This window comes from Vidua macroura, chromosome W (genome assembly GCF_024509145.1).
Source record: "Vidua macroura isolate BioBank_ID:100142 chromosome W, ASM2450914v1, whole genome shotgun sequence".
NCBI lineage: Eukaryota > Metazoa > Chordata > Aves > Passeriformes > Viduidae > Vidua > Vidua macroura.
In genome coordinates this window covers 3,864,907-3,891,919 of record NC_071610.1, presented here as the reverse complement: position 1 = coordinate 3,891,919, position 27,013 = coordinate 3,864,907, and the positions used below count along the sequence as shown (strand labels likewise).

Sequence of the window (27,013 nt, the reverse complement as noted above, 5' to 3'; positions counted from 1 at the left end):
AAGTCACATGTAAATTTTTTAACTGTATGTGCAGGTGTTTTCCCAAAAATATTCATTTAGAAATTGAAGACAAGGTAGATACCTGACTGAAAAAAAATTATGATTTGGCAGTTCCTATGTGCCATCATTTCACAATACCCAAGGAAGAAATTTTGAGCACTATTGTGGATCCTAGATTTCAACAAAACTTAAAAGCACTTTGCATTATTACTTAGGAGAATTTTTTAGTCTTTTTATCATGTAATATATCTTTCCTTAACATGAACTTTGTAATTTCTATGTTGTTACTCACTGTTTTGTTTCGTTTTTTTCACTCTTATGTTTGAAATTTAAACAATTTTGTTTTAATAGTGCAAAATATGCTTGTCTTCTTTATAAGCAGAATAATTCTGCAGCTACAGTTTGAGTTCAGCAACCATCACATGCTTCTACTTAGCTTTCATTCATATGACTGATTTGACATTCATGGAACCAGTTGCATGATTTAAAGTTAAATCTCTATATGAATGGATTATTGAAGCCTTTGTTTGGCATGACACAAGTGAAGCTCATAACTAGACATAATAGATGAAATGGAATTATAAGTGAGTCAGTAAGGTAATTGATATTAATCCTTTTTGGTAATATTATGTTCTTCTTAATGTAATTTTTAGCACATGCTATTTGTTAATAAGACAATTATTTACTACTTTGTTGTTCATATTACATATCAGTTGATTCTTTTTAAAAAAGACAGTGTCCTGAACACTGAGTTCAACAGTGTGGCTGTTTCATTTTGTAGCTCCACACATTTAAAGGCAAGAAGCAAGCTTTTAAAGCTTTGTGATAATACTTATGATTACTCAGAAAGATGGCACTTTGTGAACGAGAGAGCACAGAGGCAGATACAAGTTAGTGTGCAATAAGCAGAGAAACAGAGCATCTGTAATGGCTTGTATACAATTTTTAAATGGTCACCCATAATGCACCTGATCTCTCATAGTTCAGTTGTGTATGTGTCTAGGAGAAAAAGCTGGGGAGTTGAAGGGGAACTACTGCCATAAGATTCTTAGTTAAAAAAGGGATTTGAGTCATCTCTAGCATCTTTTACCACAGCAACACTTCCTTCAATTCATTGTGCTAAACAATTTTTTAATGTTGTAACTGATTGATGGATGAGGGCTACAAAACAAAGTATCCATGAAGGTATTGGTTGACTGAAACTTTAGAATGACAAAAAATGCACTTAAAGAACAATTTTTAAAATTTTATGCCTCATTTAAACACATTATCCTTTTTTCTTTTTTCTTTCTTTTTTTATTAGGACCTATCATTGTGAGTTTATTACTTCAACAATTATTCAGATGCAATAAGTTCATATTTTATTTATTAAAACTGAACATTTTGGAATATTTTATTTCAGTGTCATCAGCTTCACTTAAAATGTGAAAATGGCACTGCATCTTTTGAGTGAGGAAACAGTGGTGAATATTTTACCAAAAAAAGTTTTTGCTCTAATTTTTCAGCAGACATTTCAGAAGTTACTGGTATCAAGTTAGAGATTTCAAAAGATAGTGCAATTGAAAATTTTGACCCATAATGTACTTTGCTAGTGCTCAAAATGTTTGGCCTTTGTCCATTTTCTTTTTTCCTCTTTTAACATATTTACAAAGGGCAATGAATTCACACTGAGAGATATTATTTTTTCCTTCTAAGCAGAAGAGCATTTTAATCAGTTTTATTTCTGTATATGTTTTGAGGGGATAATACACAGTCTTTCCCTCCCTCCTCCCTCCATCTTTTCTGTCACAGAACTTCTTCAAATAGGAGTAACCTCAATAACAAATCTTGAAGGTTGGGTGGGACATCCTTTGGATCCAATTGGCACCCTCTTCAGTAGCCTGATTGAAGCCTGCAGGGTAGATGATGAGAGCTTCCATGGATTCTCAGACTTCACAGGTAAGGCCATGCAAAGGGAGTAATCTTCTCTAAGTCTTCAGTAACCAGAGACATTTTTCAGCCTTACCTTTCCGAATTAACATCAAAGCCAGTGTCTTTATAGTATAAGAACTGACATTTACATTCCCTAAGAAAACACAAGGTAGAGAAAATGTTTAAAATAAAACTTATATGAAGCCTTCAAAAATTACCAGTTACTCATTCTTGAAGGCAATTCAGTATTTTACACTTGAAATAAAACTGAATGAGTTTATAGCAGCAACCCTCTTTACATACATTACTCTATCCTCTTTTGGAGAAATTACAGGAAATCACAGAATTGTTGAGGTTGGAAGGCTTCTCTGGAGATCATCTAGTCCACCTACTCTAATCAGAGCAGGGTCACCTAGAGCAAGTTGCTTAGGATTGTGTCCAGTTGAGTTTTGAATAGTCCCAAGAATGAACACCATACAACCTTTCTGGGCAACCTCTTAGTGTTTGACCCTCCTCACAGTAAAAAAAGTGGGTTTTTTATACTCAGATGGAATTTCCTGTATTTCAGTTTGTGCCCATTGCCTCTTGCCCTGTCACAGGATACCACTGACAAGAGTCTGTCTCTATTTTCTTTACATTCTTCCATTAGATATTTGTATATTTTGCTAAGATACAAGCCTTTTCTTTTCCAGACTAAACAATCCCAGCTGTCTCAGTATCTCATATGGGAGATGCTCCAGTCCGCTAATCATCTTTGTGGCCCCTCACTGGATCTGCTCCAGTAGGTCCATGGGGAGCCCAATACTGAACATGGCACTCCAAGTGTGGGCTCACCAGTGCTGAGAAGAGGGGAAAGATCACCACCTCTGATCCTCCTATGTGGTCCAGGAAATTATTTGACTTCTTAGCTACAAGTGTACATAATACTTCAAAGTGATGACAAAACACTTAAAATTTGTAACATACATGGTCTGTAAAGTACACGGTTTATAAAGGTTATGAATTGGAAAATAGCATTGTAGTATAGATACATGATTTCAGACAGGATGTATATGCCCATTCTAACTTCAGTATTTGCTTCTCAGGAGCTTAACTGATTTATTCCTTATTCTCAACCTCTTTCCACCTCTGTGGTAGTTTCTCATCACCTTCTGTGTGTTCAGAAACTTGAGTCATTCCTCTATCTATAGATCCTTTATATGTACATCCCAAATCTCCATGGGGCTTTTCATCAAAACAAATTTTATTCAATTAGATTTTCTTCAATAAACTTCTAATGTCATATCCACCAATTCTGGAAGAACTTTAATTAAAAAAATCAGATTCTTTGCAATTAGATAAAAGAACCCAAAACAACCCCATGAAATAAAAGTAGTGTGTGTTGAAATGTAAATTCCTCCTACACTCATATATGCAATCTACTAAATGAATTTTGCCATCTCATTTGCTGTAGCTGTCCATCTCCTTACATCTGTACATTGCAACTTTTTGTTCCCAAACTAGACTGTAAACTGCTAGAGGTTGATATAGCATTTTGTCATATGGAGTATTGGTGAAGTGCCAAATCAATCAGTAGTACTCTTTAAAGCAATTTATGGCTTGGTCTGTGTGGAATTTACAAGTAATATTTACTAAAAGTAGCATTTCTAGTAATAATAAAAGTCAGAAACATTATGTGTGTTTATCATAAATGCAACTAACAAATAAAAAAACATGAAGAGAGCTTTAGCAAACAGAATGCTTTAAAATTGTGGAGTTCCCAGGCCTACTGTATTTGTATAATCCTAATAGCTTCAACTGAAATCTATGCAGGTGTATAAGCACCTTCCCTTTCCACTTATACAACACCAAAGCTTTAAGGGGATACAGAAATGGGTTGGGGAAAAAATTGAAATAGATCATCCAATGTTTGCTTTATTAACACAAAGCTGGAGAAACTGCCTTTCTCTAAATCATGCAGTTTAAAATGAAAACTTTTATTTTTACTAGAGTGGATTTTTTAAAACCTAATTGTTTTGTGTATTTCTGTGATGTGAAATTGGATCAGGTAGTTTATATTGGATGATTGAATATTGAGATTGCCGTCATAATTTAAATATTTTTTAAAAATGGATACTGACAGGAAGAATTTGAAAATGTGGCGTTATAGGCAGTTTATGGATTTTAATGATTTCCTGATGTGTTGTTCTTTGTGTCGCTCTTTACAGAGAACATGGGGCAATGCAAATCTCTGGAGTACCAGCAACTGCCTGCACACAAGTTTTTAGAAGAAGGGGAATCTTATTTAACGCTGGCTGTGGAAGTAGCATTGATAGGGCTGGGACAGCAACGAATAATGCCGGATGGCTTGTATGCACAAGAGAAGGTTTGTCGAAATGAGGAACAGCTCATTTCTAAGCTACAGGAAATTGAATTGGATGATACTCTGGTGAAGATTTTTCGAAAACAAGCAGTCTTCCTATTAGAAGGTAGCTCAACATAGATGCTAACTGCTTTTTAAAATTGTTTTCACTTACACAAGCCCACAGAATTAGTATTCCAGTGGAAACTGCCTTATATACTTAAGATGTTTTTTGATGTAGAACTCCAGAAAAATTTTATTTCCATTCTCTTATGAAAATCAAACATACTTCAGATATCACATGACTGTGGGGATAAGACATGTACTAAGCTTTAAGCCTTTATTTTTAATTTTTATTGAATTTTCTTCTTTAGATTTGTTCAGTATCCTTAATTATACAAGCCAGGCTCACAGTTTAATAATATAGACATCAGTTATCATCAACAGTTCTTGGGTAGTAAATTTCAAAATGTCATTTGTATCCTGAAAAAGGACTGGCAGCTTTGTAAATGTATGAAGATTTTTACCTCTATTCCCCAGTGAAGAGCTCAGAAAATTCACTTAAATTTGCTGGGACAGAAATATAACATTTCCTTTGTAGCAATTAGGAATATGAGTTGCCTCTGAAGTTTGTATCATACCTGAAAATTGAAATATATGGACAAATATTAGGGCTTATGGCCTGGTCTTGTGACTAAATTTTAATTAAGACAAATAACTTGTGTTTGGGAATTGCAATTGTGTATTGTAATAAAATCTATACCAAAAAGTGCATGCTTTTGCCTTAGCTTTTAAAAAGGCTTGACATATAACACTTAAGCCTTATTTTCAAAGAGTAATCTTGTGGGTTCTAAGATTGCTATTCTAGTTTTTGGGGGTTTTTAACTGGAGGGAAAAACTTTAAAGGAACTAAGTATCTAAAGGTGTGGTCCAAGTTTTCAGTGCTTTCTCAAAGGATGGTGGGGAGTTTGATGCTGCTCTAGGTAAGTTGTGAAGATTGTTACATAGCAGTCAGGTTTTGCTTTCTTTCTGTAAGACATTTGTCTTTTAAAACTATTTCTTTAATGGAGGAGATGCACTATGTTGTTTAGGGTTCTCAGCTTTGAGTCACTATTATTGCCCAGATCCTTAAAGACTTTGGTACCTACTGGTGGTACCATTTGAAACTGTAGAGAAGCTGCACCATAAGGAGAGTTGCTGCTTTATGGCCTTTGGACAAGAACAGCTTCTTGCTGGATCCAGCTATTCACCACCATAGAGGGATCCTATGGATTATAAAATCAATTTGCTGTATCTGTTTATTGGTCAGGATGCTGTATGAGGAAAAGGCAGGATTTATCTCAAGTATTCTCTGATACTTCTAGTTTACAACTGTGATCAGTGATATACTTTTTTTCTTAGAGTAGTAAACAAGTGATCATAGCAGGAAACCTGCTAAAATAGCTACCTACAAAATTACTGTGGTGAGCAGCATGCAACAGTGGCCTTGCATTACTATGTGTTGAGAAACCTGGCTTTTCTGCAATAACTTCCGTTTACTCCAGGTTAGGCAGAAACTGCCGGATAACATGGAGGAAAAAATGTGCAGTGATTTACAATTCTAATAATATCCATTGTGGTTTTATAGTTGATGTTCTGTAGATATAATAAAGAAAGTTTAATCCAGTATTAGGCTAATTTCTATGCTGTTAATGCAGGTTAATGCAGATTAATGCATGCTGTGTGCATTTGAATGCATGGGAAAACAGAACATAAGACTGTGTTGCAAGAACTGATCTATTTTTTTGCTTGACCGCTAAGTTAATGGCAGAATATATTTTCATATTAATGCTTTGTCATTTATTCTTTGTCTTCTAACTGAGTTTCTGAATGGACCACCAACTGTCAAACAGACATGAAATGGCTTCTTTCATACAAGCAATGCCAGCTAGTTTTGAACGGCTTTCAATTTAAAATGATTGAGACACACTGTCACCTACCTAATCTTCATTGATGTTTCCATTGTGATTAGCTCCAGCCTTCAGAAATGCCCACCTATGGAGCTCCGATTTTTTTTCATGCCTAGTGATTTTTACCTTTGCATTTTGTGCTTATGCACCAGTCAAAAATATTGATGAAACAGCTGTGCTGGTTTAAGTTGTTAACATTTCTCTCTCATGGAGTTAGTCATCCCATGCAGCAGAAATGATTGAATAAATTTTGTGAGTACTCCTCATCTGCTTCAGTGAAGGGTCAGTCATGTTAGTTTGAACCACAGCCGGAAACTGATACATGTGACTGCAATGAAGAAATATGTCACACAGTCATTCATCTATCCAAGTGTGGTGGATTGGAATCTCTAGTAGAGGAGGAAGTGGTAACTTCTAGGACTGCTGGCTGCTATTTGTGCAATAATTGTCCAATAATACTTAAGATTCTTATTCTGTATCTTGTGATATTTAACATCTGAACCTCTAGCCACTGAAGTAAAAAATTGCTTGACACAATATTCCTATTAATAACAGTCTTAAGGTTGCAGGAAAAATGCAAAAATGGAATTCCTATGCACTATGAATACTCAGAATTCAGCAGTTTCATGCAATTTTTTAAAATTGTCATTTCTGTTTTCATTCTTAACACTGTTGTTATTAAGTACTGCACTGAGTGTGAGCAAAATCTATTGTCCCAACAATGGGAATAGTTTCCCCATAACAAATATAATTTTTAAGATTGTGTGGCTATAATAGACTAACAAAAGCAGCTTTGATGCAAGATCTGACCTAGTCTTCTCTAGAGACCAAGTCTAGACCAAAAGGCTATTTAAATGCCTAATGTCAGGTGAGACATTAATAAGGATCAGGTGCCGCTGGACTGATTAGTCATGTAAATTCAATTAAAAATACCTGGTTTTCCACTGTAGCCACTTTTTTTTTTCCTGTGAATTTGTGATAACACAATTATGAACCAACAGAGGGTGCATAGGCATTCGTGTACATGATATAACTACACAGGCGCAAAGCTAGGATTATCATCTTCTACTTTTGCATACCATAGATTTGCTGAATGAGCCCCATGGAGCCCTGGGACTATTCTGTCATTTGTACGTGCATTGGTAGTGTGCTTAGTACTATACAATTTGCAATGTGTCTTGTTGTCTCAAAGAATAGATGACATTTAATATACTTGTAATATATTTCACAGACATATCAATAGAACTTTACCTTTTGTACAGCAAGCTGTCTCTGAATACCAACTCTAACTCAAGGTGCAATGAATGGGTTCTAAAGGTCCAGAAGTTGAGTTTTAACAGTCTGTAAAGACTGATATTCTCTTTTTCTTTCCCACAGCTGGACCATATAGTGGTTTAGGTGAAGTCATCCATCAAAATAGTGTTCCAATGCACACATTTGCCAAGTATCTTTTCACCTGTCTCCTACCTCATGATGCTGAATTGGCATTCAAAAGTGCACTGAGAGCCATGCGGTATGTATTCACAAGTCATCTAGAAAGAACACAAGTAGTGGTTTGAAAAACAGGAAAAAGCTTAGTAAAGACCTAGCCTTTTATTCTAAAAGCATTGTTCTGTTAAAGGAGAAATTACTTTGGTTCTGTCATCTGTAAAAGCAATTGATGTCTGTACTAACTACAGTATAATTTATAAATTTACAATTAGTGTTTATATACAACTATAAAACAGCATTCTATGTTACAAATCCTTCTAGAATTCCACTACTGGGACTTGTGGTTTTGTATTGAACAACAGCTTTAGCACATGTGTGTGTTCTTTTACTGATGTGGTTGTGTATGTATAATGCTAGTGACAAGGAAATAAGCAGAGGCATCCCACTAGCAGTCTTAGGATCCTCTGCTGCTTAGCTGCTTCCCCCCACTTTATATACTGATCATTATGTCATATGGTCTGAAATATCCCTTTGGTCAGTTTGGGTCACCTGTCCTGGCTGTGTCTCCTCCTAACTTCCCATGCATCCCCAGCCTCTCCCCAGAGTGGCAGTACAAATAGCAGCAAAGGCCTTGGCGCTGTGTAAGCCCTTCTCAGCAATAACGAAAACATCTCTATATTATCAACCCTGTGTTCAGCACAAATCCAAAACAAAGTCCCAATACCAGCCACTGGGAAGAAAATTAACTCTATCCCAGCCAAAACCAGCACACTCTAGAAAGCCAAATGAGGAGAAAATAGTCCCATGTTCAAAGGACTAAATGGGAAGGCATGCATAAGAACAAAGCATAGCTACCATCAAGTCAGGGCAAAGGTCTGCTTAGCCTGTTTGGGTTTTTTTTTGCCTCCAAGAGTGTCTAATAGTGGGTGTTAGGGAAGGAAGGTAAGAAATATGAGAAGCAACTTTGCATACTTGCTACTTACAGTTAGAATTTTTGAATTCGAATTTTTAGAATTAGAATTTTAAAAATATCAATTTTATAAAGTACACTTGTATCCTTGTATTCAATTTCAGTCACTACCTTAAAGTGTTTCTCAGAGATTGTGGGGAGTTTTCCTCCTTAAACTAAATGACCGAGACCACATTAAAAGGCTAGAATAGACATCTATGAGTAGTTTTGCACAGTGCACTGAATGCTTCAGTGAATGTTATGGCAACATGTCATTCCTCTTGAAGAAGTATTTGGGCTTTCCCCAGAAACAAATCATAACTGATAATTTCTTTTCTGGAAATTTCCTTTCTCAACTGGAAAAACAAGCAAGGCACTGAAAAATCAAAATCTCTAGTTGATTATGGGGAGCTCCAGCCATCTTTTGGCATGAAGCTACCATCTTGGCCAAAGAAGTTACTTCTCAAACAGACCAGTATAAGAAAGAGTTATGTGTTTGTTTCTAGCTGGTAAAATCACAGGAGACATCATCATAATCAGGGCTGTTCGCCATAGCTCTCTTGGCATCACTTTTAAGGCAGATGGGCATTCAGCTTTTTAATATTATTTACTTATGCATTTTTAATATTTTGTAATATATTTGGCACTCTTAAGAAATGTGGACTTCTATCTTGAACTTTGAACTGTGGTGACAGAAGATGCAGACACTTTCTATTCCATGTCTGTCTGTGTTCCTTGAAACTTCTCAAAAATTCTTATAAAGAATGTTGGTTACTTTTTCCATTCACGCCAAAGTGATACTTCAATATACAAAACACTCCTGATAAAAACCAAATTAATAACTAACTAAACCTAAATGTTGTTTTGATGGGGGGAAGGAAGAAAGAAAACAGGAAGATTGAATGTTGCAGTGGGTTGACACTGACCGGACACCAGGCACCCACCAAGGCCACTCTCTCACTCCCTTCCACAGTTGGACAGGGGAGAGAAAATTTAACAAAGGGTTCATGAGTTGAGATAAGGACTGGGAGAGATCACTCATCAAATACCATCATGGGCAAAACAGGCTCAATGTAGAGATATGCATTGAATTTATTACACTAACAAAATCAGAGCAGGATAATGCGAAGTAAAATAAAACCTTAAAAACACCTTTCCCACAACCCTCCTTCCTTCCACCTCTGCCTCCTACCCCAGCAGCACAAGGAGACAGGGAATGAGGGTTATGGTCAGTTCATCACCCGTGTCTTCTCCTGCTGCTCAGGGAGAGGAGTCATTCCCCTGCTCCACTGTGAGGTCCCTCCCATGGGAGACAGTTCTCCTTGAATTTCTTCGATGTGAGTCCATCTCACGAGCAACAGTTCTCTGCAAACTGCTGCAGTGAGTCCATTCCACAGGCAACGGTCCCCGCTAAACTGCTGCAGCGTGGGTCACTCTTCCATGGGGTGCAGTCCTCCAAGGACAGGCTGCTCCAGTGTGGGACCCTGTCTCCACTGGTCTCCCTTGAGGTCATAGCCTCCTCTCAGGCATCCACCTGCTCTGGCATGGGGCTCCTGCATGGGTTGCGGGTGGATCTCTGCAACCCCATGGACCTCCATGGGTTTCAGGGGAGCAGCCTGCTTCACTGTGTTCTTCACCACGGGCTGCAGAGGAATCTCAGCTCCGGTGCCTGGACCACCTCCTCCCCCTTCTTCTTCACTGACCTTTGTGTCTGCAGAGTTGTTCTTCTCACATGTTTTCACCCCACTCTTCTCTGGCTGAAATTACAACTGCGCAACAATTTCTGGTTTTCTTTCTTAAATATGTTACCACCCTTTCTAGTTGACTCAGCCTTGACCAGTGGCACGTCCATCTTTGGAGCGACCAGGGATTGGCTTTGCCAGATGCTGTGGAAGCTTCTAGCAGCTTCTCACAGAAACCACCCCTGTAGCTCCTCCACTACCAAAACCTGGCTGTGCAAACCCAATACAAATGTATGTCTCATATTTGTGAGGTGGAATGGATCAGAAGAGGGAAATTTAACCATCTCTTCCTTTATGGCATGGGTAAAATGTTTCCACATAGAAATCTGCATGGCTGCTCATGCTTTTAGAAGTGGAACATATTTCTTTCTTCACTTGAACATTTATGAAAGAAGCTAACTTCCCAAGACGACAGCTAGTTGCTCTCCAGACATAAGTGTTTAGTGTCAGTCTACACAGGTCATTGACCCATGATGGCAATTCTGGAGTATTTTGCCTCTCTGCATTCAACATCATCTGTTGCAATTTCTTTTTTTTTTTTTTTTTTAATTTTCTTTTAGTGTGTGGAACACTCAGTGTGAAATCAATAGAATTTGAGACCATAAGACCTTTCATGCATGCACCTCAGGGCTGCAAGGACAGGGTGTGCTATCCTTGATGGTCACTTTTGTCTACAGTTCTCTGCTTGTATCACTGAAACATATGGAGTACAGCCGTGGAGAATGTGGATTTGCAGTGACCTAGTTGACTGTTCACTTGGAGTATGAACTCAAATGTTTGGCTTCGTTTGGCTGATTCCCTGTTAAGCCTGAATTTCAACCCAGGCTTTGTGAGTCAGCCTTTAATGGTGATGTTTAATCACAAAGTAGCTTTGATAAAACCTAACTAAATAATTGATGTTTCAAAGGGCAAAAAAAGTGAAGAATGCTAAATCTGCTTGTGCTTGTTATAATGTTCCCTAATCTTGCCAAAATTGCATGAAAGCCACCAATTCACAACAGCATTTCTTTTCACAGCAAAGGAACATAGAAGCTGGCAATGAAATTCAAAGTGACAGGAAATTTTCCTTTCATGATCTTTGTCTATTTGCTGTTACTCATAACCCAATAATCATTTTTGCATTATGTTAGTCAGGATTTTTCCTGTTTGTTGAAACAATTTAATAATGCATTTTTTCTCCCCCTTTTGTGCTTGGAAAAAATCAGCTGGGGAATTTATATGTATTTTATTTTTACATATATAAAGCTATATAGAGATTTCCTCCTTCTTCCCCTCACTTTATATAATGAGCATGAGGCCATATGATCTGAAATATCCCTTTGGTCAGTTTGGGTCACCTGTCCTGGCCGTGTCTCCTCCCAACCTCCCATGCACCCCCAGCCTCCTTGCCAGCTTGGCAGTGCGAAAAGCAGCAAAGGCCACAAATCCAAAACATAGCCCCATTCTAACCACCATGAAGAAAATTCACCCTGCCTCAGCCAAAACCAGCACAATGGCTTAATTGTCCTGTGAATTCTTACAGATGCCTGCTGATGTAGGCAAGTTTGGCAAATGGACTTTTAAGATTCCCCAAGAAAAGAAGTGGTTTTCCAATATCTTTATACCCAAAACTGCACATTTAATAAACAAGGTCAAGTGTTCTTGCAGCTTTAGTTTTGCTTATGAGTAACCTAATATAATAATGATTTGATGAAAGAGTATTTCTTTCTTATTCCAGGTTGCTAGTATTGGAATCTATGGCTCCTTTGGGAGATACATCACGTCCACACCACATGGCATCAGTTGTTCCAAACCGGTATCCCCGCTGGTTCACCCTAAGTCACATCGAATCCCAGCAGTGTGAGCTGGCATCTACCATGTTGACAGCAGCTAAAGGTACATTGCTGTCAATTACGTACTCAACTAAGTGTATGCTTTTAATATTTCATTAAATAAACAGATTATAAAACTTGTGTTTAAGAATTCAAATCGCAGCCTGACAGGAGCTTGAAATGGGAAAAACAAACTGAACTGACTTAAACCTGTTACTTAATTTTCTAGAAAAGTGGTTAAACTAGCTAGATAGTAGCCAGATGGGCTTGATTTGAGGCTGATGAGACAGCTTTTTGTTCTTCTGACACAATATAGACTGTGAAACCCAGGAGTAGACAAATCACTTCTAAAATTCACAAATTGAGATTACTTTTGGCCATGTACTACACTAACACCATCAGACACAAGAGGAATTTGTGGTCTTGTATCTTTTGTTCATGTAATTTCATTATGGAAGGTTTATAAAATTAAAATGTGCATAACTGAAACATTGTACTATTTCGTAGCAAAGGCAAGCTCAATTATAATGCATTTCTGTATGTTTTGGAATCTTGTTCTGTTTTGGTGATTCTGTTTGCACCTTGCAGGTGATGTTCAGAGGCTGGAAACAGTGTTAAAATCCATTCAGAAAAATATCCACTCCTCATCACACATCTTCAAACTTGCCCAGGATGCATTTAAAATAGCAACACTCATGGACAGCTTGCCAGATATCACTCTTCTGAAAGTTTCTCTGGAGTTGGGCCTTCAGGTATTTCCTTCATTCATTTTTACTACAGTAGAAGATGAATTTTACCCTGTGCTGGTGGGTACAGCTCTTTAAGTCACTGAGGAGCCTCTCAAAGACCCTCTTTGGGCTTTGTCTGGAATTTTTTTATTCTGTTTTCTGATGTTAAGCACAGTTAACTGGTAAATACAGAGCAAGGATCTGTGCAGTCCCTTTGTGCAATTAGAGTGGAAGAGAGAGCTTGGAGCAGCTGGCTGAAGGGCATTCCTCTGTTCAGGGGTAAGAAAGGACCAGTGCAATGGGTTTGGGAGTATATGTAGGAATGGCTAGAGAGCAAAATTATTCTGCTTGCCAGAAATAATAGTATCATCAAATAGTTTGGGTTGCAAGGGACCTTTAAAGGTCATTTAGTCCAACCCCCTTGCAATGAGCAGGGACATCTTCAACTAGATCAGGTTGCTCAGAGCCCTGTACAACTTTACCTTAAATGTTTCTAGGGATGGGGCATCCACCACCTCTCTGGGCAACCAATGCCAGTGTTTTACCACCTTCATTCTTGTCGCCCTGGTTATCAAGAGTTTTCTAAAGCCTTCTGATTTTACATTCTTGTAGAGAACTTTCTCACACAACTTTCTGTAAATAACCTATTGTTTTGCATTCTTTCATAGAGGCGGAGAAATTTGATGTACAGGTAGTTTGTCCAGTGTCGTTGGAGAGGTGGCACGTTCACCCTCCAATTCACTGGCATCTTTTGAGAACTATAAAAGATTGGAGTCAGAAAAAATAAATTAGTCTCTTCATCGTGACCAAGGCTGTGGTGCGTCGTTTTTGCTTGTGTCATTTGGTGACAATTCTAAAAAACTTCTTCCTTGTATCTAGTCTGAATCTACTCACTTTCAGGTTAAAACCATCAGCCCTTGTCCTATTGTTACAGGCCCTACTAAAAAGTCTGTCCCCATCCTTCTTATAGGCCCATTTCAAGTACTGAAAGGCAGCAATGAGGTCTCCCCAGAGCCTTCTCTTCTCCAGGCTCAACAGCCCCAACTCTCTCAGCATTTCCTGATAGGAGAGGTGTTTCATCCCTCTAATCATCTATATGGCCCTCCTCTGGACTTGCTTTTGCAGATATTTTCCATGGCCTTGAGAGGTTTCTTGTAATTCCTCCCATTTTCCCTTCCTTTACCTCAAATGACATTTGGTAGGTGCTTGATGAATTACTAGAGGAAGCCAAGGTCAATCATAATGACCTCTTTCAAGGCAGACTGTACCTCTCACTTCTTTCATCAAATCCTGCACTCCACAAGCTGTGGGATGGTTCTCTGTACCAGTCTCAGCTTGATGTGTGCAAGAACCTCAGATCAGTTTTCAGGCTCTTATGAGAGACTTCACAGATTGAAAGGAGAGATAAGTTTTTAGGTATCTGGAGTAATATTGCCTTACACTGATGAATCTTGGGGTTTGCACAGTTCATTTCAACAAAAATAAATCACTTCATCTTTCTTCAGGGAGTTCTTAAATACAAGAAAAAACAAAAACTCAAAAATTTCAAAGATCAGAAAACCATTTATTACTCCGCTTCAGTAAACAAAGATAAGACTTCTGGGGAAAGGATAATATCCTGGTTGCTTCTCCTGCCAAAGAAAGCTACTCTTTGACTATTCTAGATTTTCAGAAGTTAAGGTCAGAAAGCTGAAATTGTGTGCTTTGTTAGCCTTTCCTATTCTGAAGATTGCTGTGGAAATCTGCTCTCTTTTTTTTCCTTCACATCACATTTCTAGCTTAAATGTTTGTTTACTTGAGAAAGATTCTTATGATTGACTCGAATGTCACCTCAAGCATTTACCAAGTATCATTCAGTGGTAGCAGCACACTTTGGATATCACTGTGTTCATGTATACCCCTGTGTGGATGATGGTGTCATCAGAATGTCTTCAGTAAGATCTAGTGAAATATCATGAACCTGTACTTTCTCATAAATCCAGTGTTTGGAATAAACTGATGTAGAACATGTCCACTGTCAGCCCCAAGTTTACTAAGGTGGTTTAAAAACCTTAAAGGTAGTTTGCTTTCCAGAAGGAAGATGCACATCAGTTTTCTGGTAGTAGCTCACAGCTATATAGATTTCTACAGTAACATTTTTCCTGTAGAAGTCTTACAGTGTCAGCAATGTCTTCAGTGGCCTACAGACGCTATCCCCTCTCCTGCCTCCCAACCTAATGGCAATTAGAATGTCTATGTTCGCTATCTAGTAACTGACTGCTTATGGCATCTGCCCTATAAAACTCTATTTCTCCTCTCACACGACAAACTGAACAGCAGTGTCCTCACCAGCCCAACTTGTCATTGTTGGGCTGAGGAAGTGATAACAAACATTTCACAACTCTGTCACTGAGATTTCCGTGACAGAAAAGCCTCTTATGTTGGTCTAGATTTGGGAGTAATATTTGGACTTCTGGGTTCTTTCTCCCTATTTCTAATGGCAGCATGTGTTATGTGAATCAGGAGAGGGAAGGCATTTAAACTAGTTGTGGAAAATGTGGCCAAATGGACATGGAACATCTCAGGTGTATTCTGTCCTTCAGAACCTTACTGGCGCAGACACTCTGAGATCTGCAGGTACAGGAGGGGCTTCTGTTTCTCCATTTTCCTGCTGCATGCTACATCAATGTCAGTAAGTGTTACCACACACACACTGACAGGTACTGCTGGCAAAACTGCTGAGCAAGTTAGTACAGGTGATCGCTTGATGCATATTTGGCGAGTGTGCACCAGCCAGAAGTTAAACTTCAAATAAGCCACTCCCCTTCCCTCACCCCGCCCAGTAAGGGAGGGACAAAAGCAGAGACTATTGTTTGAGATAACAATTTACTGAAAGCACAACACAATGGAATAAGACACACACAATAACAACAGCAATATTGATAGCAAAGTATACAAAAAGAGAAGGTGTTTTACCTACAAAAAGGTGTTCATTACCATGGTGGGTGGTTACAGGCTCCTTAGGAAGGATGGGCAGGGCAGGTAAGGCGGGGGGTGACTGACTGTGTAATGGAGGGGATGGAGTGTACAGAGCTGTTGTGAATGAGTGTTTTAAGGTCCCTTGAAGAATCACTGGCAAAGGTATCAACAAAAACAGGTTTCATACAAAAACAACAGCATGACAAAGTTTGTGGCAAGGTTCACTCTACTACTTACTAGATGGATAAAACACACAGAGAAAAAAAGGAAACAAAAATCTAAAATCAATCAATCAATCAAAACCAAAATAAACCCAAAATTATCTACGTGGAGGCTGGGTGGAGCAGACAAAAGGATAGGAAAGGGTAAAGATAAAAAGGAATACGCTCTAAAGGCCCAACAGCACTTAATTAAACTTAGCAGCACTTAACATCATTTAACTTAAACAATTACTTAAGTCAAAGAATTTAGCAAAGGATTCATATAGAATTTACTATACCACAGCAGTAACTCACAGGCCTAACTTACTTACAAATCTAATGAACTTGAGAATCGAGGAGAGAAGCATTCCCGGTACGTTTGCTATAGCATATTCACACTCTCACGCATATACACATAAAGAGTCTGTACAAGATACCTGTGAAAAAATCCCATCTAATTCAGTGAAATACTCACTTGCCTTTGCATTTGCCTTTGCATCTTCTCAGTGGGCAAAGGGTTGAGCCTTGAGGAGTGGGAGTATCAGCCCAGGATCCACTTTCATCATTTCACAATCCTCCGAGTATAACAAATTTGAGTGAGTTTGCTGACTCTGAAAGACTCCATTCAGTGTGTGGTTGCTTGTTGCAGCCCACTGCGGTCTGGGAAAGCACAAAGGCTCTGTCTTGGTTTGAAAAGACAGGTGTCTGCTAAGGAAGGCAGGAGCCTCCCCTGAAATGGGAAATGTAAACCCCCTCCATCTGAATTGTTATAATTTTGAAACTAAGGGGCTCTCAGGCAAAGATATGGGAGCAGAAAATTAAAAAAAAAAACAAACCAAAAACAATGCAGTAATACAAAACAACACTGACAGAGTCAGAATACAACCTGACACCCTGTTGGTCAGGGTGTTGGTAGCAGTCCAACTGAAATGGTGGCTGCAGTCCTCCTGGAGTGACAGATGTGGTTCTGTTGAAGCAGTGATCCTGTAGAAGGATGTAGTCTTCCTCTGACGATCCAGTGGTGGTGTAGATGGGCCTGGTCTTCCTCTGGGAATCCAGTGGGAAAGGGCTTCTCCTCTGGGAATACAGTGGAAAAGGCTGCCTGTGGTCTTCCAGATCTCTGATTATATCCAGTTAGGACTGTTTGGCTCCTCCCTCTGGGTGGAGCTTCTCACAGTGGGATGATGTAATTTTATCAGTCATGCAGTGAGACTCAATGGCCCATTAACAGAAGATATCTCCCCAGAGGGAGGATTGGTTTGTGGAAGAGATAAAGAAAACTGCCCAATTAACAGAAGATAACTGCCCCATCAGATAGGAATAGAATATACACCCCCATTTCCAACCTAAGACAGGCTCTCACTTTAGACTGCTGTTTATAGGCCCACAAGACAGTAGGCTATGGTCATAGTAATTTTCCATCCTGGTCTCAATTCAGGTCAGTAACTTTGTTTGAAAGTTTGAGAACAAAACTATTATTCACTTTGGTTGCTATTGGTGCTGAACAAGTTATATTTCCTTAAGAAGGAGTCTATGCAGTAGTGGGGGAAGATGTTGGAAAATTCTTTTAGCTATAGCACTGTATTGTGTCTGACTGAGGTAAAGTTCACAGCCCTTACAGTACTGTACTTTGCACTGGTAACTGGATGGGTGTTGATAACACACCAGTGTTTTGGCTATTGCCGAGCAGCACTATCCCTCTGACATTCCTTCCCCCATCAAAGGGATGGGAGTGGGCAAGATCCTGGGAGGGGACACAACCAGGCCAGCTGACCCAAACTGACAAACGGACATTCCATACCATATGACATCAGCTCAGATATATAAAGCTAAGGGAGAGAGGAGGAAAGGGGGGCATTCGTGATTCCTTAATGTTTGCCTTCCAAAGAAACCATTACGCATGCTGAAGCCCTGCCTCCCAGGAAGTGTCCGAACATCACTGCTAATGGGAAATAGAGATTGACTATTTTTTCTTTAGTTCACTCTCATTCATCCTTTCTGCTTTCCTGCTTGACTGAGGTCTCCATAGGGTGTGCAAGTTCCATTTCACCCCTAACGTTTTAGCTGGGCTTTGCACTATTAGCAATAAAGTGTGAACCTCTGTCTGATGACATTCCCACTGGCATTCCAAACCTCGGGATAATTTCCTTCAACAAAACCTTTACCACCTCCCTATCTTTGTTGGTGTGACAAGGGAATGCTTCTGGCCATCCTGAAAAAGTATCTACCAGTGCCAATAAATACCTGTACCTGTTTTGATGTGGAAGCTCTGCAAAGTCTATTGCAAAGTCTATTTGCCAATAGTCTCCTGGACAATTTCCTTTCTTAGCAATCCCAGGTGTATGCCGTATAATTTGATGTGTATTGTTCTTTAAACAGGTCTGGCACTTTAAAACAATGTTTTTCATGATACCAGTCATTCGTATGCTCAACACTTGAGGCTTCCCTGCTTCTACCATAGACTCTATCCCCCAGTGAGTTATCTTATGTTGTTTCTCTGTGATTTTCCTTATAAGATGTTGGGGAATTATTACCTGTTTGCTGGGTGTTACCCACTGTCCTTCAGTACTCTTTTCAGCATCTAACAATTTTCTTCAGCCTGATAATCGGCAACCTCCTTGTCCAAATGCTGATATTTCTTGGGTAAGGCTAATAGGGGGTTCCCACCAGCAGCTTCCTTGGCCACTTTATCAGCCAGACAATTTCCAGTATTTACTGGGGTCTCTCCAAATTGATGAGTGTCATGGTTTGACACTGGCGCAATGCCAGTGCCCCCATGAAAATACACCTTCCCAATAGAAATGTTGTGAGATGTGATCAGGAACAGAGCAGAGCAGGCCCAAGCTTAATAACAAAGGGGAAAAAAAACTTTATTAAACTACTACTACTATAAAAAACACACACACTAAATCCAGGATGAAAACCTTCCAAAACATTCCTCCTCCCCCCCCATTCCAACAAAACCACAGTGAGACACAACTCGGACCCTCAATCAGGTTCCCACCCTTCAGTTAATCAATACTCAGTCCATCAAGGGAGAGAGGAGCCTCTCCTGTGCCATAGACCCCCCAGGAAACACAGTTGCCACCTCCTGTGTTTCCATGTCACACATGGCAACCGCCCAGAGAAAATCTGCCAGTGTGACACTCTCCTTTCCATGTCACAGTGCTCTCACCACCGTGCATGGACAGACTGCCCATAGGGCTCCTTTAAGGATGCTTTGCCAAGAACCAAAAGAACAACAGTTCAGTTTCTTGTTTTGGGACAACAGTCCCCCCCATTTTTCCCTCCCCTGGGGCCGAGGGTCTCAAGAACAGAGATCTTCTTCTCCACTCCTGCACTTGCAGCTGTTGAAGCAGGTCACTGCCACTTTCGCACTTTCTTGGCTCCAACCATTGCATCCCCCTAAAAATGCAGTCTCTGTTGCAAGAGAGATTGGTTCAGTCTATGGCTATACAAGAAAAGTCCAGCCAAAAGCTACTCCATCATCTCCTCCCACCTAGAATTCTTTTCCCCATCTTCTTCTGACATCTCAGTCTCAGACTGTCTCCTTTCTCTTCCACATCAAGGAGGAATAGTATTTTGCAAAGCTTTCCTTTCCCAGGAAAGGGTTAAAAGTCTCAGGCTCCCAGGACCAGGACGGCTGAGATCTCACAGCAGGCTGCTGAACTCCCACACTCCAAGGCTGGGCACTTGTCTCCCCCCCCGCACCTCTGTTTTCTCTGCAGTGATTTCCAGGTGCCTCCAGGCTCTGTCTCTTCCTCTCCGGGGGGGCTGCCTGGGACATCTCAGTGTTCCTCCACCCTTCCGTCCTGTGGGGGGGGGGGGGGGGGGGGAGGGGAGCTGGCCTGGTTCCCTTCCCTTCACTCCCCGCCCCTTTCTCTCTCTGGGGCTCCGGCCTACCTCTCCCAGGCCGCATGGCTTCCTCTCCTCCACCCAGCCTGTGGCCGGGCAGGGGAGGTCTGCACTGTACTCTGACCGGAACCAAAGAGACAGTTCCCCTGGGAGTTCTTGCTTTTAACCCCCTGTGTTCTCAGAGGCGTGTCCATGCCTTCAGTGGTCAGTCCAAATGCCAATATCCAAACCTGACCACTGATTGGTTTGACTACCAACTTCCTGAAAAAATTCACTTCCATGTCAAACCACGACAATGAGCTTTACAGTGCATTATTGCCACCTTTCAACGTAACTGCACTCCCTCTAACAATCTCTGTATTATTTCTCCATGTTTCACCGGGGATCTCTGAGAGGTTAACAGCCCTCTCTTTCTAAATGGCTCCATGGACATGGACCACTCCAAAAGCAAATTTAGAGTCAGTCCAAATATTTAGCATCTTCTCCTGTGCAAGCTCAAACACTCTCATCAGTGCAATCAGTTCTGCTTTCTGAGCCAATGTGTTGGGGGTTAGGGCTTTGGCTTCTATTATCTCATGCTGAGTTACCACTGCATACCCTGCTTTTTGGATTCCATTTTTCACAAAGCTGCTTCCATCCACAAAGAGTTCCCAATCCCCTTTTTCCAAGGGAGTGTCCTGTAGGTCATCTCAACTGGAGTACACCAGTTCAGTGGTCTGCAAGCAATCATGGCTTGGTTCCCCTTTTTCCCGGTCAACTTCTAAGAACACTGCTAGATTCAGAAAGTTAGTTTCTTTTAACTACACATCATCTTATTCTAACAATACTGACTTGTACAAAGCAAAGCAACACAGAGTCCTCAGGCAGGTGCAAAGGAGAGCCCCTTTACTGCAAAAACCAGGCCTTTTTAAGCAGTTAGCTGGTTACCCGTTTACATAGTTTTAAGGCACAACAAGCCCAAGTCAACCAACCACCATACACCATGATGTGGACATGCAGCAGTCACACAGCATGTCTCTCACGTCTCTCTACCCCTATTCCAGCTGAGCCACTCTCCCATAGTTCCCATCTACTTAGCCTAAGTAGCAGGCCTGAGACATGATTTTACAAGAGTAACAAGGCCCTTATTTTATAAGGCTTTACCTATATGCAACACTGACTGGTATTTTAACATCCTGCTTGGTGATAACCAGTGTCCTCCTTTTTGTTCCAATGCCGCTGTGACTATGGGGCACAAAACCAGTCAATTGCTGTCCCAGGGTTAATTTTTTGCTTCCTGGATTAGGAGGACTGTTGCCACTACTGCCCTAAAACAATACATCCATCCTTTGCTGACATCATCAAGTTGTTTAGAAAAGTACACAACAGGTCTCTTCCAGGATCCCAGCCATTTTGTCAATACCCCCAATACCAAATAAGAACTTTCATGCACAAACAGTTCAAAAGGTTTTTCTAAGTTTGGTAGTCCCAATGCACGGGCAGTCATTAAAGCATGTTTCAATTCCTGAAAGGCTTTCCTGCATTCAGAAGTCCAGATGAGGACTTCATCCTTTTCATTAACTGCCTCATCTAGAAGCTTAGCAATCAACTCAAAGTTGAGTATCCATAGGCAACCCCACCTGACCATTCCCAGAAATGCTCTCAGTTCTCTTTTAGAAAGGGACTCAGGAGTTTGATAGATCTTTTCTCTTTTCTTTCCTGGCCCAGACACTTTTGTCCTTGTGAAATAGTAAATCCCAAATACAACACCTCTTGTTTTACAATTTGAGTCTTTTTCCTGGAAACATTGTATTCAGATTGTCCTAAGAAATTTAACAGAATAATGGCCAGTTCCATATATTCACTTGCAGTCAAGGAAGCTATTAAGATGCCATCTACATACTGCAGCAATGTTACATCCTCATGTTCTTTTTGCCATCCTTCTAATTCCTTAGCTAGCTGGTTACCAAAAATAATTGGACTGTTTTTGAATCCTTGCAGTAACACAGTTCACGTCAATTGAGTCTTTCTCCCAGTCTTTGGTCTTTACCATTCAAAAGCATACAGATCTTGGCTTGCACTTTTCAAATGGATGCAAAAGAAGGCATCCTTTATGTCTAACACTGTGAACCATTGATCTGAATTCTTCAAGGTTGTCAATAAAGTATAAGGATTGGCTACCACCAGGTGCACATCCTGGACTATCTGATGGATAGCCGTAAGATCTTGTACCTGCCGATGTTAATTTGAGTGTGATTTCTTTACTGACAAAATAGAAGTGTTAAAATGGGACTGGCATTCCACAAGCTGTTTGTGTTCACGAAATGTTTCTATTAATGATTTCAGTCCTTTCCTAGTTTATAATTTCAAAAGGTAGTGTCTTACGAGTCTAGCATTTGGCTTTAAAAGAATCTTTACCAGTTCTGCATTCCTAGCTCTCTTGGAATTCAGGTGGCCCATACCAATGGGATGACTGCATTGTCCACTTCCTCGGTATTTCTGCTTCAGATTCAGGATTCTGTAACAGACAGACTTGGGTGTCCAAGACCTTTTCTTCAGGAATATGAACTTGGATTTTTCCTTTTTCAAATGAAATTTATGTGTTTAATTCACTCAATACATCTCTTTCTAGTACTGGTACAGGACATTCAGGTATATAAAGAAATTGATGGGCTAACACCCATTTACTAATTCCAAATTTTAATGGTTGAAAAAAGGGCCGATTTTCCTTTTACCCTGTTGCACCAAAAACTGAGACTATGTGTTTGCTTCAATTATTTAAAACAGAGTAAGTAGTTCCAGTATCTACAAGACATTCTATTTCCTCATTCCCCAACTTTATTGTAACCAGGGGGTTTGTTGGGGAATATTTCAAATCCATCCCCCATCCCCTTCAGTCCTCACTCCTATTTACCATCTCCATAGCTTCTCTTGGCATTTGACAGTTTCCCTGATTCCTGTTTCTATTCCTTGGGCACTCTCTTTTCCAGTGCCCCAATTATTTACAAATTGCACATTGGTTCTTATGTAGCCTCATTCAAGGATTTTGTCCTGGTGTTTGCCCCCCAGTCAATTTCCCCCTCTATTGCTTCAGCAATTGCCAATGCCAAACATTTACAGTATTTATTTTTCTCTTTTCCTTTCTACTTCCTGTCTACTGATATACAAACTCCAAGAAACTTGCAACAGTTTGCTCAGGGTTCTGGACTCTTTGGCCTCTAGTTTTTGCTATTTCCATTTAATATCAGCATTTGATTGTCCAATAAATATATGTGCTAATTGTGCAGCATCCTCCTTTTTCTCAAGGTCCAAATCAGTATATTTTTAATATGTTTCTGTTAGTCTATTAAAAAAATCAGTAGGGGTTCCTCTTTTCTTTGTACAATCTGATATAATTTAGACAAGTTTTTAGTTTTTGGGAAAGTGTGTTTCATTCAGAAAAAAATCAGATGCTGGTATTTGATTAACAAATCTTGCTGGACTTGATTATTTGGATCCCATTTCAGATCCACAAAGGGTAAATGATCCTCTATTGACCCCTGATGCACACCCTGAGAATGAATTCTTTCCGCTTCTTCCCTAGCCTTAGTGGTCACCAGGCGTTTTTCCTCATGAGTTATTAAAGCATCCAGTATCCCCTGCAAATCATTCCAATAAGGATCTTGTGTCCTAATGACTGCTTCCACAACCTTAGAAACCTTTTCTGGATCCTCCCAGTAAGTCCCTGCCAACTCTTTCCAAGCTTGTAAATCCAACACTGAAAATGGCACTTTAAGAGTTACTGGTCCCTCTGCTCCCACTGCCTGCCATAAGGGGCTTGTGCAACTCACGTGGGCCCCCCTTGTCTGCCCTGCTATGGGGCTAAAACTTTCATGGCCTGATACAGGGCTAAGACTTTTACTACTATGGTCACTTTCTTTTTCCATTTCCACATCTGCTCCCTGCCTTTCTCCTCTTTCTTATTTGGTCACCCCTTATACACTAATAAATCCACATCCTCCTCCTCGTTTGTTTGTCTGTATTTAATACAGCATTTACCTATGCTACAGGCAGAGCAACACCTTTTGAGTGGTTTCTTATCTTCCTTTTCTAATGGCAAAATCATTGGATCTCTAGGCACATGTATACATTCCTTCTGCAAATCAGGATTATTCTGCAAATCAAAAAATAAATCAACATCAGGGGCTTCATTCCACTTGCTGTCCCTTCTACAAAACAGCATTAGTTGCAAAATAGTATTATAATTTCCAGTCCCATTAACAGGCCACTATTCTGGATCATCAAGCTTATACATCGGCCACCAATGATTAGAATATTTCACAATTTGTTTTCACATCAGAGGGCTGTCCCCCCAAGCTTTTTCTCTTCCTTAGGACACAACACAAAGGGGAGCTTTTTGGGATCTCTTATCCCAGGAACTGTCAAGATAGCCCTGCTCCCATATTTAACACTTTACAAACCTTTTAACACCTTCAAAACATTTTAAAACTTTTTACAACCATTTTATAACCTTTCTCAAAACCAAAATTGCACTCCAAGCATCCCTTTAGTAGCACATGATCTTACCCAAGCCCGCAACCAGTTACATAAACCTCTCAGCCTCACACTGCATACTTTCTCTCAGTGTGACGTGCAGGCAAAATACCTTAAAGTACCTTATTTAATGTTATATTCTTTGCCCCAGAAAGGGAAGTGTGGTCTACTTACCAGACCAGTGAAATGGAAGATCTCCTGAAAAATACTTTGGTGTGTGCTGGAGTGCTAACAAGTCCTCTGGTCTGCTGAGTTGCTGCCACTTTGACCCATCTGGGGTGCCAGAAGCTGTCACCGAAAAACAGGAAATAAACTCTCCAACCAATTTGTTTGGTTAGAAAGCTGACATTACTTTGTTAACAGCACTGGATGCATGGGGATTTCTCCTCAAAGCATGCATAAGCAGCAACCTATCAGACCTGGTTATATAATGAAACTAATACATATTCATCACATTTCTATTACATATTAATTACATTTCCCAAATACAGGAATATGCTAATTATTTATGTAAACTTATTTGGATATGAGTAGGTGTCTTTGGAGGGTCTTTGGTGGTCATTTGGAAACATCCCATTCCTCAAAATCCCTTTAATGGTCCTGGATCTTTCTGATGAATCTTCTTTTCTTGAGAGTATCTCAAATATGTGGTCAGGTTATAATATACTTCTCTTATCGTTCTTTGCTCTGGCACTCCATCTCTGTTCTCAAAACTAAGACATCTTCTAGTACATATTAATCACTAATATAAGTAAACAAGGAAGCATTAGCTAGTCACAAATGTAGGGAGTTAACACAAGGCCACATAATCTCTGTCATTTGTACTAAGCACTGCATGGTACCAAACTAAGCATTAACCATGGATATAGGGATCATATACCTTTGTGCTATAGTTAAAAGAATTTTCTAACATCTTCCCCCACCACTGCATAGACTCCTTCTTAAAGAAATATAAATTGTTTGGTAACATTATTCAGACAAAAAAAAATTCCAAGGCTGTTAGTTAGAAACCAGGAGATCATTAGACAGCACAAGTTCCTGGAGCAGACAGTGTCTCTGATAAGCTCAAGGGGAGCTCAGCCACAGGGCTGTCTGTCAAGGCTGAGTCCTAAGGAGTATTTCTCAGATCATAGTGTGGACGGGGAGGGAGGGGGGAATTAGCAATCACAGTTGGCAATGGCACAGTTGAGAGTCTCTGAGTAAGGATTAAGGGACAAACAAAGTGGATGTTATCGTGGAAGTCTACTATCAGCGATGAAGAGAGACAGGAACTACGAGACGGGGACTCCATGAGATGGCCAAAGAATCCAAATTTATTGTGAAGTTGTCCTAGATTAGGGCAAATTTGGGAGAAGACCTCTGGAAGGAGGCCCCAGAAAGCAAACTCCCCACAGCCCCTCCCCCACCTGGTTCGGGAAGAATTTCCTCAGAGAGAAGTGGAAAAAAACCTGTTTATTTAACAAGCAAAACACTCCCCAATACAAAAAACACCACCAGATGACAAAACTCTTTCACCATTCTGAAGAGATGACAAATTCAGAAAGTCTCTCCTGGGAGTGGTCGCCCAGCTATCAGTCTCCAGCGCTGGGGATGGCTGCTGCAGGTCACAAAATGCAGACTCTTGGTGTTTCTTGATGTTTCCCAGGTCCCGGTCCAGAGCAGGTTCAGATGATATTCAGGAAAGGGAAAAGGAAGGGAAAAAGAAACAGTCCAGGGTAAAAATTGGACTGCCTAGCTAAACTAACTAATAAGCAAAAGCAAAAGCAAGCAAGCCAAGCAAGCCAAGCCTCTCCTAGACACAGACCATGGGGGGAGGTGAGCCGGCTGATAACAAGACAAAACAATCCTTCACTTTCAGAGTCAGTCCTGAAGGCACAGAACATAATATCAGGCATGAACAGAACACACGATTTGGGATACAAGCACCATACTGTCACCCTAGGACAGAAGTACAACTGCTTATATACTTATTCTAGGAAGACTAGTAATGTTTTACTACAATGATTGGGTTAAACATCGCATAAACAAACATACATTTTAAACATCTCTTGCTTGCAGAAGTTGATGTAATTTTCTGGTAAGTCAGTCTGATTTAATCTTCTTGCAATCTTCAAAGCTGTTTGTTCTTGCCAAGATATCCTGTTGTCAAATCTCTTATGCTAACCAGGTCCAAAGTCTATCATCTGTCTTGTGTATCCCAATAGTCTACTATTGGCCACCCAACCAGGACAATAATGCCGATGAATTATTCTTTAAGGAACAAAGGGACACCTCTAAATCAACCACCCTTGTCCTTATGGGAGACTTCAACTTGCTGTATGTTAACTGGGAGCCCCACACAGCTGGCACAAACAGGTCCAGAAGATTCCTAAAACACCTGGATGACAACATCACGGTACAGGTGCTAAGAGGAACTACTAGGAAATGTGCCTTCCTTCATTTGTTGCTTGTTAACAGAGAGGGGCCCATGAGTAAAGTGGCGATTGGTGGTCATCTTGGCCACAGTGACCACAAAGCAATCTGTAATCTGTCACGATCCGCTTGTGCGGGGTGTTGTGATGGTTCTTTTCACTGATCCCAAAAGTGCAAAAAAGGCAAACAACAAGGGACTATCAGTTAATCACAA

At 40.1% G+C, this 27,013-nt stretch overlaps 1 protein-coding gene across 1 annotated transcript in view; it reads left to right on the top strand.

Annotated features, from left to right (window-relative positions):
* Positions 1-27,013, top strand: part of LOC128821391 (zinc finger SWIM domain-containing protein 6-like) — a 313,500-nt gene that overhangs the window by 216,881 nt on the left and 69,606 nt on the right. Inside the window, exons 8-12 of the mRNA XM_054002380.1 lie at positions 1,792-1,938; positions 4,119-4,379; positions 7,579-7,714; positions 12,041-12,198; positions 12,723-12,886. Coding sequence (XP_053858355.1) covers positions 1,792-1,938; positions 4,119-4,379; positions 7,579-7,714; positions 12,041-12,198; positions 12,723-12,886 — 866 coding nt within the window. The remainder of the gene's footprint in view (positions 1-1,791; positions 1,939-4,118; positions 4,380-7,578; positions 7,715-12,040; positions 12,199-12,722; positions 12,887-27,013) is intronic.